General features: G+C 40.0%; 1 protein-coding gene across 3 annotated transcripts in view; it reads right to left on the bottom strand.

The window, feature by feature from the left end:
• Positions 1-17,960, bottom strand: part of MDFIC (MyoD family inhibitor domain containing) — a 99,245-nt gene extending 81,285 nt beyond the window's left edge. Inside the window, exons 1-2 of one of the 3 annotated variants that reach the window (XM_036864478.1) lie at positions 17,503-17,960; positions 17,045-17,233 (exon numbers count right to left, since the gene is read on the bottom strand). In XM_036864478.1, the coding sequence (XP_036720373.1) occupies positions 17,045-17,129 (85 nt within the window). In that variant the 5' untranslated portion in view covers positions 17,130-17,233; positions 17,503-17,960. The remainder of the gene's footprint in view (positions 1-17,044; positions 17,234-17,502) is intronic. The other 2 variants (XM_036864480.1, XM_036864479.1) reach the window with 2 other exon arrangements.
• Between the last annotated feature and the right edge of the window lie 205 nt (positions 17,961-18,165).

Consider the following 18,165-nt stretch of genomic DNA (forward strand, 5'->3'; position numbering starts at 1 on the left):
CTAATTATTAGAGAAATGCAAAACAAAACTACAATGAGGTATCACCTCACACCAGTTAGAATGGGCATCATCAGAAAATCTACAAACAACAAATGCTGGAGAGGGTGTGGAGAAAAGGGAACCCTCTTGCACTGCTGGTGGGAATGTAAATTGATACAGCCATTATGGAGAACAATATGGAGGTTCCTTAAAAAAATAAAAAATAAAATTACCATATGACCCAGCAATCCCACTACTGGGCATGTACCCAGAAAAATCCATAATTCAAAAAGACACATGCACCCCAATGTTCATTGCAGCACTATTTACAATAGCCAGGTCATGGAAGCAACCTAAATGCCCATCCACAGACGAATGGATAAAGAAGTTGTGGTACACATATACAATGGAATATTACTCAGCCATAAAAAGGAATGAAATTGGGTCATTTGTAGAGATGTGGATGGATCTAGAGACTGTCATACAGAGTGAAGTCAGAAAGAGAAAAACACATGTCGTATATTAACGCATATATGTGGAAACTAGAAAAATGGTACAGATGAACCAGTTTACAGGGCAAAAATAGCAACACAGATGCAGAGAACAAACGTATGGACATCACGGGGGGAAAGTGGTGGTGGTGGTGGGATGAACTGGGAGACTGGGATTGACATATATACACTAATATGTATAAAATGGATAACTAATAAGAACCTGCTGTACAAAAATAAAATAAAATTAAATTAAAAAACAAAAAAAAGTTGGTCTCAGGCTTTTGCTATAATCCATAGAACCCAGCCCAAAGCAAGGCTCAGAAAAAACTCCAAGTTTAAATTGACCTGCCAATTCTCCACTTTTATAAACTTCTGTGACCACTTGAGTGTTCTGTGATTTCCTAACATATCTATTTTTATTTTATTAACATCTCTTTAATATTTAATGGAATACCAATATGGAAGCCTCATAAATGGTGTGCAGTTATATCTAATATTGAATAAATGCAATGAAAGTGAGATTTAATTGACAGATAACTGTAAAATGGGCCCCATGATGTCCAGCCACAGAACCAATCTTACTACAACTTTCAATAGGTTTGGGTTAGCCACTACTCATTAAGATGACGAAAGAGCAGTTTCTTGTAACAGATTTCTGTTATCAGTATAGATTGTCTATCACTTCTGAATTGCAGCAGCAGAAGCCATAGTCCTTATTTAGTTAATTCCTTTCTGGCTTTATGAAGGTTTGTAGTTGCAATTCAACTGCTATGTGGGCCCAAAAGACATATCCCAAAAGCAATCAAGTAATTTCAATGATGCAAAAAATCAATCTGTATCTTTCTACAAGATTTCTATATACACATCCATTCTTCTCCAACTATATATATACAAGCACTCCTTCCCAACTTAGCAACTTTCTCTTAACAGGGGACCTTATCTCAATGATGCTGTTCTTCCACGCCAATGGTTCTCTACCACAGAGCACTTTAAACATAAAGATACACAAGTCCCAACCTCAGGGGTCCCAATTCAGGTGGTATGGGGGGAGGGGGGTGTCATCATCATATATGGCCAGGTTTGAGGGGCACTGTGCTAGGTAAGCTCTTCTGTACTATACAACTTAGAGAAAACTTAGAAGAGCCCATCAAACACTGAGACACAGACCTTGCTTCTCATCCCCTTTGTCACAGTATTCCAAGTTATCAGAAAGTACAATTTTATCTAATCAGTAATTAATAGAGAGGTATTTAGTTCTGTCTCTGTGTCAGGACAACTCTGAGAATACAAAACCTGAATTACATATAACACTAAACAGTCCCACTAATAGATAAACATATAAGAAATATGCTTTCAATATTAATACAAAAATTGAAGACAGTTTAAAAATAGCACTGGAGCAAAGGATAGTCATATACCACTGGCATCTGCTACCAAAAGGCTAGCTTCCCAGCATTCTATTGTGCGTCCACTGAATAGGGACAATGCAGAAGAATCTTTGGAAGAGGGGAAAAAAGCTTGGCCCCTGACAACGAATCCTCTAGCTGGGGAGACCAAACATACACCCAAAACAATCAAACAACTACAAAACAGAAGGGAATGAAAACTGCCCTGGGTCATAATTCTGGCTCAAAAACTGACCAGCTGTGTGACTGGGGCTGGGTCTCATTCTCTTTATCCAGAAATGAAGGCACTGAGCTGGATGGTTGCAGAGAACTTTTTTGGCTCTAAAAATCTGTAAATCTGAGTCTGCGCAAGGGCTAAACAACAGAGCCAAAACTTCATATACACACTGTAGGGTGTTTAGAATGAAGTGGAGAAAAAACCTAGAAAACCCGCTATAAAGCGCTGGATTTGAGTTAATTTTCAAAGAAAATGATGAGCATGAATTACACCAAAGAGTCAAAGGAAAAAAGTAAGAGTTCTAAAGGATCAATTTAACTATAATATGTCCTACTCAGAAATGACTGTCTATCTTACAGGATCAATACTCTTTATTTTTTGCTATTTTTCTAAAGAAGGGCATGATGGTGAGAAGCAATCTGTCTCCAATCTTGATTTTTCTTGCTAAAGGATAATGAGACAGATTCAGGTAAACAGAATTTCCATTTGATTTAAAATTGTACAATATTTTACCTAGTTGGCATTATCTAAATTTAAAACTTTGAGAGTTTCACTTATCTCAGGCAGTTGGGGAATAAAATAAGTGAATGGTGATTAACAAGAGAGAAAAATCTAAATGTATTAAAAATAAGTCAATTGGATAATAATACATGTAAAATATTATATGTGCCATATAACAGCCACTCAGCTGGTATGTAATTATTAAATAAGAAAAAAAGAAGAAAAGAAAAAATGCTTCCTTTTCTTGAAAGAATTAATGAATTATTATAGTTACAGTATTAGCAATTCTCAAAGGACTTTAATATATAATATTTATTTGATCTTCAGAACCCATCAACCATACAATAAAGAAAACGTTAGCTCAATTTTACTGATGAGACTACAGAGTAAGTCTCAGAAATAGATATTCAATTGGAAATAGAATGATGAAATGCAGAGTTGGAAAGGATCTTGCAGCTCAGCTAATTTCATATCCCTCCCAGGATAGAAAGCCCCCTGCAATACTCAGTCTTTCTCCAAAATTTCAAGGAATGATATCCCATAAAGGAACATACTCTATTCTTCGTCAGTTTGAGTCAGTAGTAAGTTGTTCTTTATTTTGAGCACAAATACACCGACAGGTGATCTTTAACTAGTTCTAGTTCTGCCCACTGTAGGTAGAAATAATAAACTTAAACTTACTTCTATAAGACAATCATTCAAACTATTGAAGAGGGATTTTTTTTTCCATCAGTTTGTAGTCAAGCACATTTATTATCTCAATAGTTAAATGGTTTTAACAAATAAGAGTAACAGAAGAATTTAGTAATGTTGTATGAGGATGAAATGAGTTTGCCAAAGTTACTAATGAACTTTTAAAACATGTACAATACTGTTCATGCCATGGTTTTCCAAGAAATAGAGATAGTATTGTCACCTAAAAGTCCAGATATTTGAATCCTTCCTGATAAATAAAAAGACTCTCATTAGGTTCTCTGGGACAGAAATGCTATCCTTAAACTGTACTTTTTACTGGAGAAATGGTTAAGAGCACAGGATTTAAAATCAGAGTGCCTGGGTCCACCACTAACTATGTGAATCCTGAGCAAATTACATAACCTTTGTCAGATTCTTAATCTTTAAAATGGGAATAACACCAGTACCTACATCAGAAGGTGGATGCGGAAATAAACGAAACCATGCCTGGAAAGCAGAATGTCTGGTATACCATAAGGGCTCATTCACACTTGCTATTAGTATTACATTAAGTGTCATTAAAATAAGCACCTTTTTAAAACCTTAGGGATACTGTTGAGGACAGTATCTATCTATTCAGTAATCCCTATGTAAGAAACTGTGCTAGAAATCTGTTTCCAGACTGAATATAAGGAAAACTATTCCTTCCTCTGAGAAGCTATATGTTATTTTTTTTTCCTTATGGACAATGAAAATCATATGAGGGAAAAACGTTCTCTTTTTGCCTCAAATTTGCAGACAAAATTGAGTAACCGGGTTGGACCCTACAGTTATACCTGTACATTTCTATTTTCCCTCAGGTTTGGATCTCCTGGGCTACCCATACTTCCCATTATTCTGTTTGAATCTCTTTTTAAAAATGTACTCTTATAAGTTACCTCAAATGTTCTTTTGAACTAGGCAGAGGTAGGTGTAAATGCACGAGCCAATCATCAAGTACATTGGTCTACTTGTTATCCGTACTTTATATGCTTACTTTGCGAGGAACTAATATAAATGATGGTCCTTGGCAGATATCCTTATAAAACCTCATAAAACTTAATCAGTATACAATTCACTCAGTTCTTATAGAAAGGAGCGTTAGCCGCTTTCTTCATGCTTAAAATTTGGGACTGTTGCATGTTAGATCTACTTCAATTAAATATTTGACTTTAATCTATGATAAATCATTTATAATCTATATAATATGTATATTCTTACTGCTATGCAATCTATATTCATACCTCCTTTATCTGTAAACTTTAAACCATTTCATTTTTACTCTTCCAAATACCAGCATTATTTCAGATCATCTATGTGTATTCCGGATTATGAAATCTCAAGTAATCTGAGACTAAAATGTCTGGGAAAAGTAAAAAAAAAAAAAAAAAAAAAAAAAATCTGGGTCTCTATTTCCCAGAGGCTAAGAACAATGTGGAAATCTACAAATGTTTCCCAAATGTAACCTTTAAAAACCAAAGATAAGGCAGCTTTCAGGAAGACCTGAGGCTCTGGAATTTTACTTCTTCACTGATACAAAAAAAGGAAAAAAAAAAAAATCCCTCAAGCTTAATGACCTTTAAGAAACACTGCAAAACCTACCTGCTTAGCCTAATGTTCTAACACAGATTAAAATCTCATTGTCCAAAACAACATTTTAAGATAACCAAAGCATCTTTAACAGATGAATGAGCATATGCACAAAATTTCGTAATTTTATAAGTTATTATATAATCAGATATACTATGTTTGTTGAATGAATTAAATGCTTAAATCAACTTAATCAACTAATTGTTATTACCATTACTTTGAAAAATAATAAGATTCTGAGCAAAATCTAAATTTACTCCTTCAAAGGGCTTCTTACGCATTTAGAAGCTTATGGTGTGTTTCGATTCAAAAGAATGAGAAAAATGACATTGACTCAACTAGTTTACAGGTTGTGGGTGGGTAGAGAACAACAGGTTTTATACACAGCAAAGTGGAAAACAATTACAAAAAAATTACATGAATATGCAATTGAATACAGATACGCAAATGAATAGGTGCAAAATGCAGCAGTAGTGCAAATAATCTCTCAATAATCTGGCCTCTAAATAAATGGGGGGAGAAAGAATTAGACACTTTCCATTAAAAAAAAAAGTAGTGGGGAGGTTAGATAAAGGCAGGGTGATGCAGGGGACCAGGACACATTATCTCAGTCATCTTAATCTCCTGCACCTCTTGCATCTAAATCTAAAGTTCCTCATCCTAAAAATGTATTTTCAGGATAACTGACCCCTGACTCCTGCCTCCTCAGATACAAGTTCAATTGTGTTCTTTCTACCAGCAAATATACTCATATTAAAGCCAAACTCTCATAGGCTCACGGAATTTGGAGTGACATGGGCTCATAAAGATCTCTTAGCCCAACCTGAAAACATGAATTCAGTTGAAAACAATCAACATCCAGCATCGCCAGGAATAAGCCAAGGAGAGTAGGCATGAATACTTCCAGGGATAGGGAAACGGCCTCAAAAGACAGCTTACTTCAACTTAGGATGCCTTAATTATTCAAAGACTTCCCCACAATTGTCTAAAATCTACTTATAATTTTCACTGATTCATCATATTTTGCTCTTTGCAATCAAAACCTAATCTTCCCTCTTCCATATTCTATCCACTTTTATAAGCACGATAGTCTTCTTACTCTTATCTAAAAAGCTATCATGAAAGAATTTGCCTTACTGACTGTTGAAATCCAGAGATACCATATCTATAGCAGTTCCCCTACTCAGCAGTCAATTAACCCTGTTACGATATAAAAAGGAATTGAGGATATTACCTTCTTCCTCTTTTTTAAAATAAGGGTACACACCCATCTTTAGTTTTTTAGCATCATCATTATTCTAAGTGCCACAATTTTTAAAACTTTTCTGTTACTTCTCAGTTAAACTGAGTGATTTTATCAAGAACACTTTCTGCCCCAATCTCTCTGGTTAAGGAATAAACCCTTATTTGGCACTATTACAAGAAGGAAGGCCAATGGAAGTCAAAAGTGAACCAAAGGAAGTTGTTTAATTTGTAAAGGCATTTCAAAGCTATGATTTGAGCCTGATCTTGAAATAAATCAGAGAGGATGGAGAAGAGCATTTCAAATAGTGGTGAAGCCACAAATAAGATAATAAGAGAATTTGCAGTATATTGAAATTGATTTCTTGGACTTCAGAATGACGGATATGAATTAGAAGTCAGGGGATGCTTCCTCTCTGGTAATTCTCCTAAAGGACAAAACCAGGAGCCTCTCATTTCATTCACCAACACAGCCTCTGACCTTCTGGACCATCTCTTTGGGGCACTGCCTACTTTAAATTCTCCTTTAAGGCCACCAACCCATTTTGGCTTTACAACCTCTGCAATCTCATTAACTTCCACAGTTTCAGTCACCTCCAGGAGGATAACTTGTAGATCCATTACCTTCACCCTGATTCCTGCCCTGACCTGTAGATTTGGAGTTTCAACTCTACACGACTATATCTTTAGCAATTCAAACTTAACATTTCCCAAAATTCATCACCACTTCTCTTCAGTCCCCGCCTATTTCTCCAACTGTAGTCTGTATATTGGTCAATGGTATTCACGGAATCACTTTTAGCTCTCTATTTTCCCCTTATTTCCCCTGCCCCAACAATCAATTACCAGATCCTGTTAGTTACAGCATCCCAGTTTCTCTTAAATCTATACTTTCTCGCCCATACCCACTACCAGGGCCTCCCATCTTCTTCTGCTCCAACCAGAAATATTTTTCTAACACAAAGATTGAACATGTTACTCCTTGGCTCAGTAAGAATTAAATTCATTTTGCATATGGATGAAAAACTGATAGTTATTTTAACATTGTACATATTTTAAGGTTGTAAACTCCTACACCTTTCCCATGCTCCATAATTTCAGCTTGTATCTCAGTAAGAAATAAAGAGTAAAACCCCTCAGAAAATTTTCCTAAAATCCTACAGGTTGCTTGGATGATGTGATGGAAAAAATAACAACAGGGTAGGTCTATATTCGTAGAGACCCAGAAGATTAAAGACTGATCCCCTATGAAAAAGAGTAGGAGGACCATTTCTTGGAGTAGAGAAAGTGAGGAGAGGAAGCTGGTTCCCTTGCCCTCTGCCACCTGCCTTCAGAGGGCCTGTCACCTGCTCAACCACAAGGTGCCTTATTTTTGGTGCTCAACTCTGAATAATCCAAACCAAGAAGACCTACAAACTGTGCCTTCTTCAGCTGGGGTCACTCACAGCCCAACCCAGACAAAACTGACTCGTTATTCTGAGATTCACTCTCAACCTCCAGAAGCCAGAACTGTACCAGTTAGCTGGCAACTGCCCATAAACTCATCTGTCACATGGTACTTGTCGTAATCTTGAATTGATATTTAGACAAGGGATTACAATTTAATTTGGCACACATGTAAACATCATCCTCTCTCTCACCTAGTCTACAAATTCCTTCTGGGCAGAACGATGTGTTATACATTTTCAATCGTCACGGGATTTTCTACCTAGTAGCCACACAAGACATATTTGTTGACAGGGTTTCCTGTTCAAATATGTCGATATATTTGATAAAATATATATGCTAGCATGAAAATGTATTTCAGACTTTATTCCTGAAACTACTTAAAAATCGGGCATAAAAGCACACGCATATGAATCATCTTACTTCAGATCATGTGGGTGTGAATCTGAAAACAGAAGTGGACTTCAAGTAGAAACCACAAACGAAATTAATGTTAAAATAACTCTTCATAGTTCCTACTTAGTGAACTAAGCGATTAGAATCTATAAAATACAACTCAGTTTCAAAAACTTACAGTAAAAAAGCTTACCTCCTTCAGGATGTGTATGCTAATGTCAAAAGAAAATATGAAAAGTTTAAGTAACTTCAGTAAAGGGTTAATGGCAAGAGGGAGAGGAGGGGGAAAAAGAGAGACACAGAGAGAAAAAGGTAAAGACAGAGAGGGAAAATCATCTAAAACCCAGGACTGATTAAGATAGCAGGAAGGGCTGCAGCATCTTTATCTGCTCCAATGAATCACCAAAGTTCACCTATCCAAACATCTAGACTCTAGCCAGTGCAGAATCAATCCCCCCTTAATAAAAATTGAGTAAAGATTTTTCGGAATAGAAACATAAAAATCACATCCCATGCCTTTATACAGTAGAATAATTACATTGACTCAGAAAAACAATTTGGTTGAACTGTTTCCCTCCTCTGTTTGTTGTTGTTCTAACTAATTTTCCATTTGCAAATGGCCTAACTTTAGACTGTGACAATTTATGTGTTTCCTTCTCCCCAAAATCTTTTATTATAAAAATATAATGCTAGTAAAATAATTGCACACTGTTATTAGAACTTTCCATGAAATCACCTCACCAAGATCCAGGAAATGAGGTTCAAAGAAACAGGAAAGGCTCTTACACACCCAAAAATACCACAGCTTCCCCAGCAGCCCTGTAAAGATCACTCAGTTATGTATATTAAATCCTTGTATGTGAACTGACCAAACAAGGCCAACAGGCATGATTCTTGCTGGCCAGAAATCATAGCCTGCTAATTGCATTGCTGGTCTCTCCCGCTCCCCATACAGCCTGGAACACAAGATCAGTTGCTACAAAGACACTCTTCCCACACATGCCTAATCCTCCTCCCTTGCCCCAGGCCCTCCACTGCTTCCATTCTGCCAACTTCCAACCCTATGCTAATTCCAAAAATCCATTCTATCTGCTTCTATTCCCAAGGTCCCGAATGCTTCTTGCTGAGAAAGGCAATCAACCATGCTGACCGTGTCCACTAAAAATTCATGCCGTTCATTCTTTGTTAAGCCCTCAGTGTTACTGAGCAGTCCTTTTGTTTGCCCCAGATTGACTCCCTCTTGAATTCTTCATTCTTCCCAATCTTTTCTACACATCTCAAATTTCCTGACTCATCCTAACACCCCCCCTTGCTCTCAGCAAATGTTACATCTATTTTGCTGAGAACATCTAGGCCTTCAATAATCTCCTTCTCACATGAAATTTTCTCTAGATGATCACTCATCCTTTTCTCCCATCCCCATCTCAAAGGGGAACATTCCCAACTTTCCTAAGACTGATCTCATCATCTCCTTCCTTCCTACAATTTTACTCTTTCAATTACAAACACCCACTGCAGCACGGCCCCACCCCATGCTCTTTCATCTCTTCTCTCTCTATCCCCTGGCTTTCTTTCCGTTAGTGTGTGGTGGACATGCTCAAAATCCGCCCATCCAAAAGGAGCCTTCTATATCCCCTGCTTCTCCCTTAACAAACCAGAACTCTTCTCATCTTCCATGACCTCTAAACACCTAACACTTCTGTGCCCAATCCTTATGGACTCTCTTTCTGTATTCTTTTCCTTCTCCTCCCAAAAGGGCAGCCATTCTCCCAAATCTGTCTTCAGTCCTCTCTCTCTCACTCTTGTGCCCATCCATCAGCTACTTGGTGGTGAACTCTCAGTCTGTGCGCCTGACCCTCACCACTCTCCTAGTAACAAATTCTCTTTTTCAGTGGCCTACTGGCTGTCCTGGCTTAAGGATGAGTTCCATGGAACCAACATGATCAAAAGAAGACTCAGCAGCCCCTCCCATGTTTCCACTCAGGCTAAAAAGCAAACCTGTGGATTACCTTAAATTTCTACCTTTCCACCTTCTCCCATATTAAATATTTTGTCCAACCACATCAATTCCATTGAACAAAATTTGGACACTGTGTCTGGTTTTAGGAGATTCAAAAATGAATAAGTGGGCTTCCCTGGTGGCGCAGTGGTTGAGAATCTGCCTGCCAATGCAGGGGACACAGGTTCGAGCCCTGGTCTGGGAAGATCCCACATGCCACGGAGCAACTGGGCCCGTGAGCCACAACTGCTGAGCCTGCGCGTCTGGAGCCTGTGCTCCGCAACAAGAGAGGCCGCGACAGTGAGTGGCCCCCGCTCGCCGCAACTAGAGAGAACCCTTGCACAGAAACGAAGACCCAACACAGCCAAAAATAAATAAATAAATGAATAAATTAAATTTAAAAAAAAACTGCTATACTCTTTAAAAAAAAAAAAAAAAAAGAATAAGTAAAAATCAATGCCCTGAACAATTTCTCACAGCAAGACAGAGCTCTATCCTACTTTTGCTATCATTCTTAAATCCATATTCTCAATTCTACTCCCACTGGTACTGCCCTAGGTCCTCTTATCTTTTGCCAGGCTATTATAATAGCCTCCTGGAAAATCACTGCCTTCACTCTTGCCTCTCCCTCCAAAATCATCCTTTGAACTGCCACCAGATTTATTTTCCTAAAAACACCAATTTGGTCCTATCCTTACCCTTATCAAGAACTTTCAATGGCTCTATTGCCTACAGAAAGGATATACAAATTCCTCAGCAGGAAAATCAGGGCCCTCCTCAAAATTACTTTAGCTTATCTTTACAACTTTACCTTTTTCTCAGCTCCTTAATACAGCTCACACAATGGTCTTAGTGAAGTCCTCCACATTCTGTAACAGTCCCTTCCAAGTCTTGCTTTTCACATCCATGTCCACAAAGGCGAGTCTGACTAAGCTTCTTAGTCCAACTCAAATCAGAAGTTTTCTTTGAGGTTTTCCCAAATGCCCCAGCTAGAGATGCTTTCTCCCTCCCATGTTCTGCCTTCATTTTCTTTGTGCCTCTGTTATAACCTTTCCATCTACCTTGTATTATAGGTATGTGTAAACTTATTTATTTCTCCCATCACCCTGCAAGTCCCAGATTTCATTCATCAATCTATTTCTCTCTGTATCTGTCATATAGCATCATATACATATATCTATATATAGATATATGTATATGATGGAACATTCACAGAGCACCTGAGTAAGGCAGAAATAAACAATGTGAAGACAAACAAAAAGGCTATGGTAGAGATGAAAATCGGTATTAAAAATTTATCCTCAGGCTTCCCTGGTGGCGCAGTGGTTGAGAATCTGCCTGCCAATGCAGGGGACACGGGTTCGAGCTCTGGTCTGGGAAGATTCCACATGCCGCGGAGCAACTGGGCCCGTGAGCCACAACTACTGAGCCTGCGCGTCTGGAACCTGTGCTCTGCAACAAGACAGGCCGCGATAATGAGAGGCCCACGCACCGCGATGAAGAGTGGCCCCCACTTGCCACAACTAGAGAAAGCCCTCGCACAGAAACGAAGACCCAACACAGCCATAAATAAATAAAATGAATAAATAAATAATTTAAAAAAAAATTTATCCTCTATACAAGTATCCTGAATTATAAACACAAACATATAAAAGCTTTCCCTAGTCCCATCCTCCACCCTTACCCCCAAACCGATGCTGTTCATTCCCTTTTGCTGCCATGACTCACACTTGTTCTGGACAGCAATCAAGCCCTCCATTTACCCAATCATTTATTCCACAAATATATACTAGGGCCTACTTCAGGGTAAGCAGTGCTCCCTCTCTCAAGATTTTGTGCCATCATCTTGTTTCTTAACATGGTCCCCCCCTCCAGCTCAGTTCATACCATGCTATCCCTTAGAACTTTAATCGCAGTTCTCAACTCAAACACTTCAACCTCTCCAAACACTTTTTAGTCGTACTTTTTTTAACCACTTCCTTCCTCCCTCCCCTCTTAGTTTTTTCCCAGTTACATCCTCCTCTTACGCATTTGATTCTTTTACTTAGCAGAGGGAAAATGACTATGCCTAGCTGATAAGGCTTGCACTTCTCTAACTAAACTTGTAAAATGAACATTAGTTCCTTTAGGCATAAAAAAGAATTGGGAATATAAAGTCCAAGGTGCTTGAAAATGCCCCCAAATCCTCTTCCAAATCTAGACAAGTTTCCTTATAGTTTTCCAGTTAAGCCTGTTCTTTCTCAAGCATCTGTATTCAAAATGTTTCACTCAATTTTGTTCTTGGTTATTTGTATGTGGTTGCCAGAATCATAAGAGTATGTTCTCTACAATTTATCATTGTAAATATATAAAATGTAATAAAATTTTCAAAAATCTTTTGAGCTTATGGAGGTAAACATAACTTATCATTCTGTTTCTATGAGAAAAGATAATTCAGATTCCAAAAATCCAATTTACAAGTGAATACAGCTCACATGCAAATTAGAGACTTCTTTCCTTATTATTGCATAATGCTGGGATCCCCAAAGAGAAGTGTAGGGTGGTGGGACAAAAATATCTACTGAGGTGGCAGAAGAAAGTATTAAAAGATCTATTTATTTACTTAATTTTACCTCATCCTTTAAAATTTTTATTCATATATTTCTTTTCTAATATTCACAATATATTTGTACTATAGTACATATAATCTTGACAGGAAACTTTTCTGAGGATGAATACTCAGGCCTAGTTTTCTTAATTGGGATACGGGATAAAAATGCTGGCTAGCTCTAAGAGACGGTACACGTGGAGTGATATGATTTAAAGTTTGGAATTTGAAAAGGGGACTTTCCTCAAGATATTTTTAAGGCTTTCTACCAAATATATATATATATATATATATAGCATGTCTTTCTACAGATAAAAGCCTCTAAAAACAATGATTCTCAACTAGAGATAAAGAGCACCTGGAGCTTGTTAAAAATGCAGATTCTTGAGTCTTACTCTCAAGATGCTGATTCTGCAACCCTGGAGTGGAGCCAAAGATGTCAGTAGCCTTGAGAGACTAGGATAGCACATCAACACCATCGACATTCCGGGCCAGATAATTCTTTGCTGCGAGGAGCTGCCCTGTCCTGTGCACGGTCAGATGTTTAGCGTTATCTCCGGCCTCCACCCACTACGTCCCCAGAGTAGCCACCCCACCCCTGTTACGACCACCAAACACGTCTTGAGAGGTTGCCAAATGTCTCCTGGAAGGCACTATCGTCCCCGATTGAGGACCAGAGATAGAAGCTGCCCAAAGGTGACACACTTTGAGAAATGCCATTCTTAATCAAAAGGATAAAACGATATGATAAAAGTTGAAGAATATGGATATTACGAGCATACGTGGTATAATTGAAATAAACAGGCTTCCCGTACAGGAAACCTGATTAGCCACTATAAATTCCTGACAAATCAGCTAAGCTTCTAAGTCAAAGCTCTTCTTGTGTAATTTCAACTTGAACATCTTCTCCCTAGCTTCTATTTTAAATTATTTTTAATTAACTTTACTGGCATTTTGCATCCTGCTATGAAAAGTCCGCCTAATAGTCTCAGAGGACTCTCCCAAGAGAGAAGAGTGCATTAAATCACACATTATCACATTAAAGAATATTCCAGCACACAGTCCAACAGTCTAAATCTTGGCAAATGCAATGGGGGAGGGAGGGGGGCTGCAGGGGCCGGAACAGGCTCAAGCGATTCGCAGTATCCAAAGCTGATTCTCTTCAATTCATCCATCCACAGGAAAAAAGCTGTATTCACTCTCTACTTCAACCACATTTACCACGAAACACCCTGATTTCTACTGTGTATGAGACCTTGGGCAAGTCACTGAAAGTCCTTGGACATCCCTTCTAGAAAGTGAGCCAGTTAGACTAAGTTATTTCTAAAGAACCTTCTAGTTACAAGTCACAAATATGGACGCACTTAATTAAAAGGCTCTTTCGACCACATGGATTCTAATAACTTTTGCACAAAAAAGCAAATACCTATCAGGGTTGATAACACAATGAATTTTAAGATGCTTGATCCAAAAAAGAAAAAAATGAGAATTAGGTGAACCCCATATACAAGATCCATTCTCTCTTAAAACAAAAATAAGTTTGGCCCAAATTGTCCTTCACTTATCGAGACACTTATACAGGTACTTTGCTTGAGAAGGCAGATCAAGTCAATCTTTCAGAAGCTTGTCATAAACAGGGAAATAGTTTTAAATCACAGGTTTACTTTCTATTTTCTATAATAGAGATCACAAATCAGCTGCATACAGGCCATTTCCAGCCTGCAGGTGTGGTTGTTTTGTTTGGCCTGGATAAAAATTGAATTTAATTAGTTGCCAACTTTTTAAAAGGGAGCAATGATACATAAAAATCCGTATTTCCAGTATCTCTTGAAATACCGGAAGATATTAACCCAAATGGCAACAATGAGCTGGAGCTGAGAAGTACCGTCTCCTGGGCCTGAGCTCTACAGTAGGCCACAGTCCCCACTGCTCCCTACCTTCCCACACCCATTCTGGTTCCCTCTGACAGCCTGGGGCATATGAGCTTAAGTCCTTGATCTGTAACAATTTTCAGAATGCACAAATAAGATTTTTAATGCTTTCAGAGCAACAGAGTTGTGCTTGCAGAATCACAGCCAAAGGGGAGAAGCTGTAAAGAGAGAGAGCTATGCTCTCAATATGAAAAACTTTCATAACTATGAATGCTGATAAGGAGAATGCACTGCACTGTAGGTGTCTTAACTAACCACCTGAAAGAATGTAGAAAGAAATTCTAGATTTGATGGGGAGTTCAGACTAGAGACGCCCCTAAAATTACTTTCATCTTTAACTTTCTATGCCTTTGGTTAGTAGTACAGATAGTGCATCACAAGACAGTAATATATGTATAGATTATATCGTATGTCTTTATGTGATATAATATGTATATATATGCACATACATATTAATACACATATATATTGTACTTTGTTCGCAGGGGAAGACTTGATCTTATCCTTCCCCTTCATGAAAAGACATTTTCTGTTAACTTTCATAGAACATTCCATTTTTCTCACTGATTTTAATATATAAAATTTTAAAATTAGGTTTCTATTAACTAAGCAGCCTTATCTTACCAGAGTACTATTCAACTATTATTCTGAAAAGATGATCAATAACCCAAGGACAGAAGGATGAGGATGAAAGAACTCAAGGAACAGCTTAAGAGGAGAGTGGCTTGCGGGCAAAGGTTCTTCGCTAACGTCTTTACCAATAAAACCACCCTAACCATGGCAGCTACATCTTGAAGCTTTCTCCCTACCCACTTGCTCCAAAACATGTTTTCTTTCAACTTATGAAATCTGCTTGTTCGAGACACAATCTTTTAACAAGATTCTGAGGATTTTCTTTTTTAAAAACTTAACTTTATATTACATTTACAATTAAATCGATGCCTACTTAGAGGATGTGGTGAGTCAAAGTTAAACTACTTAAAAAAAAAATGTTGCTGAGGTTAAGTCAATTTTCAGGTAAAACATAACCCAAGAGTTTCCACACTGATAATGTGTTGTATGCAGTCCACATTCTCCTTCAGACCATTCTAGATGCTGGCTTCTTAAAGTCAGATCATGTGATACCTTACAGCATTACATCTGTACAGTGCATTATCACTGCAGCTTCTACTGACTTTAAAAATGTGTATTATTAAAGTTGGACATTGTAGATATCACTAGTTCTAAATCGTTTTTCTAGTGTGTTTGAGGTTGATTTTTGACATAAGCATTTGTTAACAATAGTGATGAACACCTCAAGTGTGAACCTAAACATCCCATCAAGGAGTCGATATGACTACTGAGGGCATGCCTAATGACAAGAAAATGATTGCCTTGGCAATACAGTGTGAGGAACATGGGCTTCTTCTGGGAAAACGTGTTTATCATTCTAGTTCTGATTTTCTGATTTTCTCTGTTTAGAAAAAATGACTCACTGTTTAGAAGCAAAAAAAAAAAAAAACAATGATAATTCAATTTAACAGCCCTTGAATTCCACATTTTAATTTAGCCATGGATGTTTTCTGCTTTTACCTACTGTGGGTTCGACATTAACTTCTTCTTTTCCACTCTTTACTGCCTTAACAAAAAGAATCCCAAGAAGCTCATTACATTATTGCTAAAGGGGGCGGGGGCGGGGGGCGTGTATCAGATAGGCTTAAAATCAAGAGAAAAAGTAAAATAGGTTTTGGAGCCCTGGAAAATTATTTAGTTTGTATCAGTGTCAGAACTCTTTAAATCAGAACCACCCTAAGAGGAAAATACATCAGGAGATTAAGATCCCTGCTCTCTGTCACCAATGAAACCTGAAGTATGTTACCTTCAAGAGAAAAAAGACACTGTTTGACTTGTTAATAAGCTTACTGTGGAATTTTCCCAGAAACAGAAGTATTTTCTTTACAGGCTGAATGTGTTTACGCTTTGGAAGAACACAAAGAGCTAATTCATTCTTGAAAAGCATTTCTTTTGAAGCCTGTGTATTTCAAAACAAAAACAGTTATTGAAAACGTATGCATGAGCCATCCCAAAGCAATTGGTCACAGAAACCTGGATTATCAGAGTTGCAGACGAGCCCACAAGAAACAGAACGATGAAGGGAGAGTGCAGGCTTGTTCAGAAAGCTGCGGCAGTCCTTGATCTGATGAAGGCACGGAACTGAAGAGAAGTAGTGGGGAAGTGCTTCAGAGCCCACACTGTCGGGTCTTAGGCCCTGAAATGCATATGCTTAAGAAAGAAGCGATCCTGTCATCCTGTTTCTCCGCAGCCAAAGGAAGGGGGGAGTGGAGGGACCAACGGATCCCGCCCTCTTATCCGGTTGTTGATCTAGGGCTGCAATGCTGGAGAACTTGCTCGAGTAATGCTAACTATGCAAAAGTTCACAAGGACGAGGTTGGCTCGGTCCTCGCACCGATTCCCCACACACAGACCCCAAGCAGCAAATGTGCGAACACATTTTAAAATGCAACAATGACAAAGGAGCTTGCAACTTGCAAGCGACACTCACCCTGGGCCGCGGCGCCCAGCCGGCCACCGCCCGCCTCGGCCCCGAGCTGGGGCCCGGGAGCGGGGGCTTCACCCGCGCCGGACATGGGCCGCTTCACGGAGCCCTCGCCGCGCCTCCGCCTAGCTCGCCGCCCTGCGGGGCGGACGCACTAAGGGCTCGGAGATGTTGGGTGCAGGCAACTGACCGCTTCTGGCGGGGATTAAAAAAAAAAGTGTTTTGAGAGAAGAGCACACCACCCCTGCAGGACATTCCCTCCCCCTCTGCTTCCCTCCCCCAAACCCCACCCCGGGGAAGTTTTGACTTGAAACCCGGGAGGAAAACTGTTACCCAGCAAGTTGACAGCAGTGAGTCCTAGGGGGTCGAAGTGGGGCGGGGGGACCCAAGTGGGAGAGGCTGGAAGGGAGATCGGATTTAGGATCAGAGCCCATCCTCCTCCCGCCCGGGGCACCGCCACCTACCTCGGCATCCCCCCAACTCACTCAAAGCCCCTTCCTTCTCCTCCTCTTCCGCCTCGGAAAGCTAGCGAGGCTCCGGCAGGGGCCGTGGGTCGCGCTGGCCCGACGGCGGCCACCCCTGGGTGTCCCTCCCCTCCTCCCGCCCGCTCAGCGTACACCGCAGTGGCGGCAACGGCGGCGGCCGCCGCTCCTCTCGCTCGGCGCTCTCCGCCTCCTCTTTCCAGCCAGCTCAGCCCCGCTGGCTCCCCTCCGAGGGGGACTCTTTTCCCTCTGCCTCTCGTTCCCCCTTACAGCGCGCCTATACTCCAGAAACACTTCTCCCTCTGTGGCTCCTTTTCATCATATCCGGATCGGGGAGGCCTCGAACTCTTGGCTCTCGGCCCCGAGGCTGGGGGCGGCGCGACCCGGGCTCGGCCGCAGGCTCCCTAGCGCCCGGCTCTGTCTGGGTCAGGAGGCCAAAGCCCTACAGGGCTGGCGCTGGGGAGGATGGGAGGCAGGGGGGACGCCGCCCGGGGGGGTAAAGGAGGGAGCTGGTTCTTCCCTGGCTGCCCCAGAGTGCCCCCCACCCAGAGAGTCACCGCATCCCCTCTCCCTACTCCTCTTCCCAGCCCTGCCTCAGACCCACTGACATTCTGGGGGTGCCCTGAGGAAAGTAGAAGCCTTTAG

The sequence above is a fragment of the Balaenoptera musculus genome, chromosome 9 (genome assembly GCF_009873245.2).
Source record: "Balaenoptera musculus isolate JJ_BM4_2016_0621 chromosome 9, mBalMus1.pri.v3, whole genome shotgun sequence".
In the NCBI taxonomy this organism is placed as follows: domain Eukaryota; kingdom Metazoa; phylum Chordata; class Mammalia; order Artiodactyla; family Balaenopteridae; genus Balaenoptera; species Balaenoptera musculus.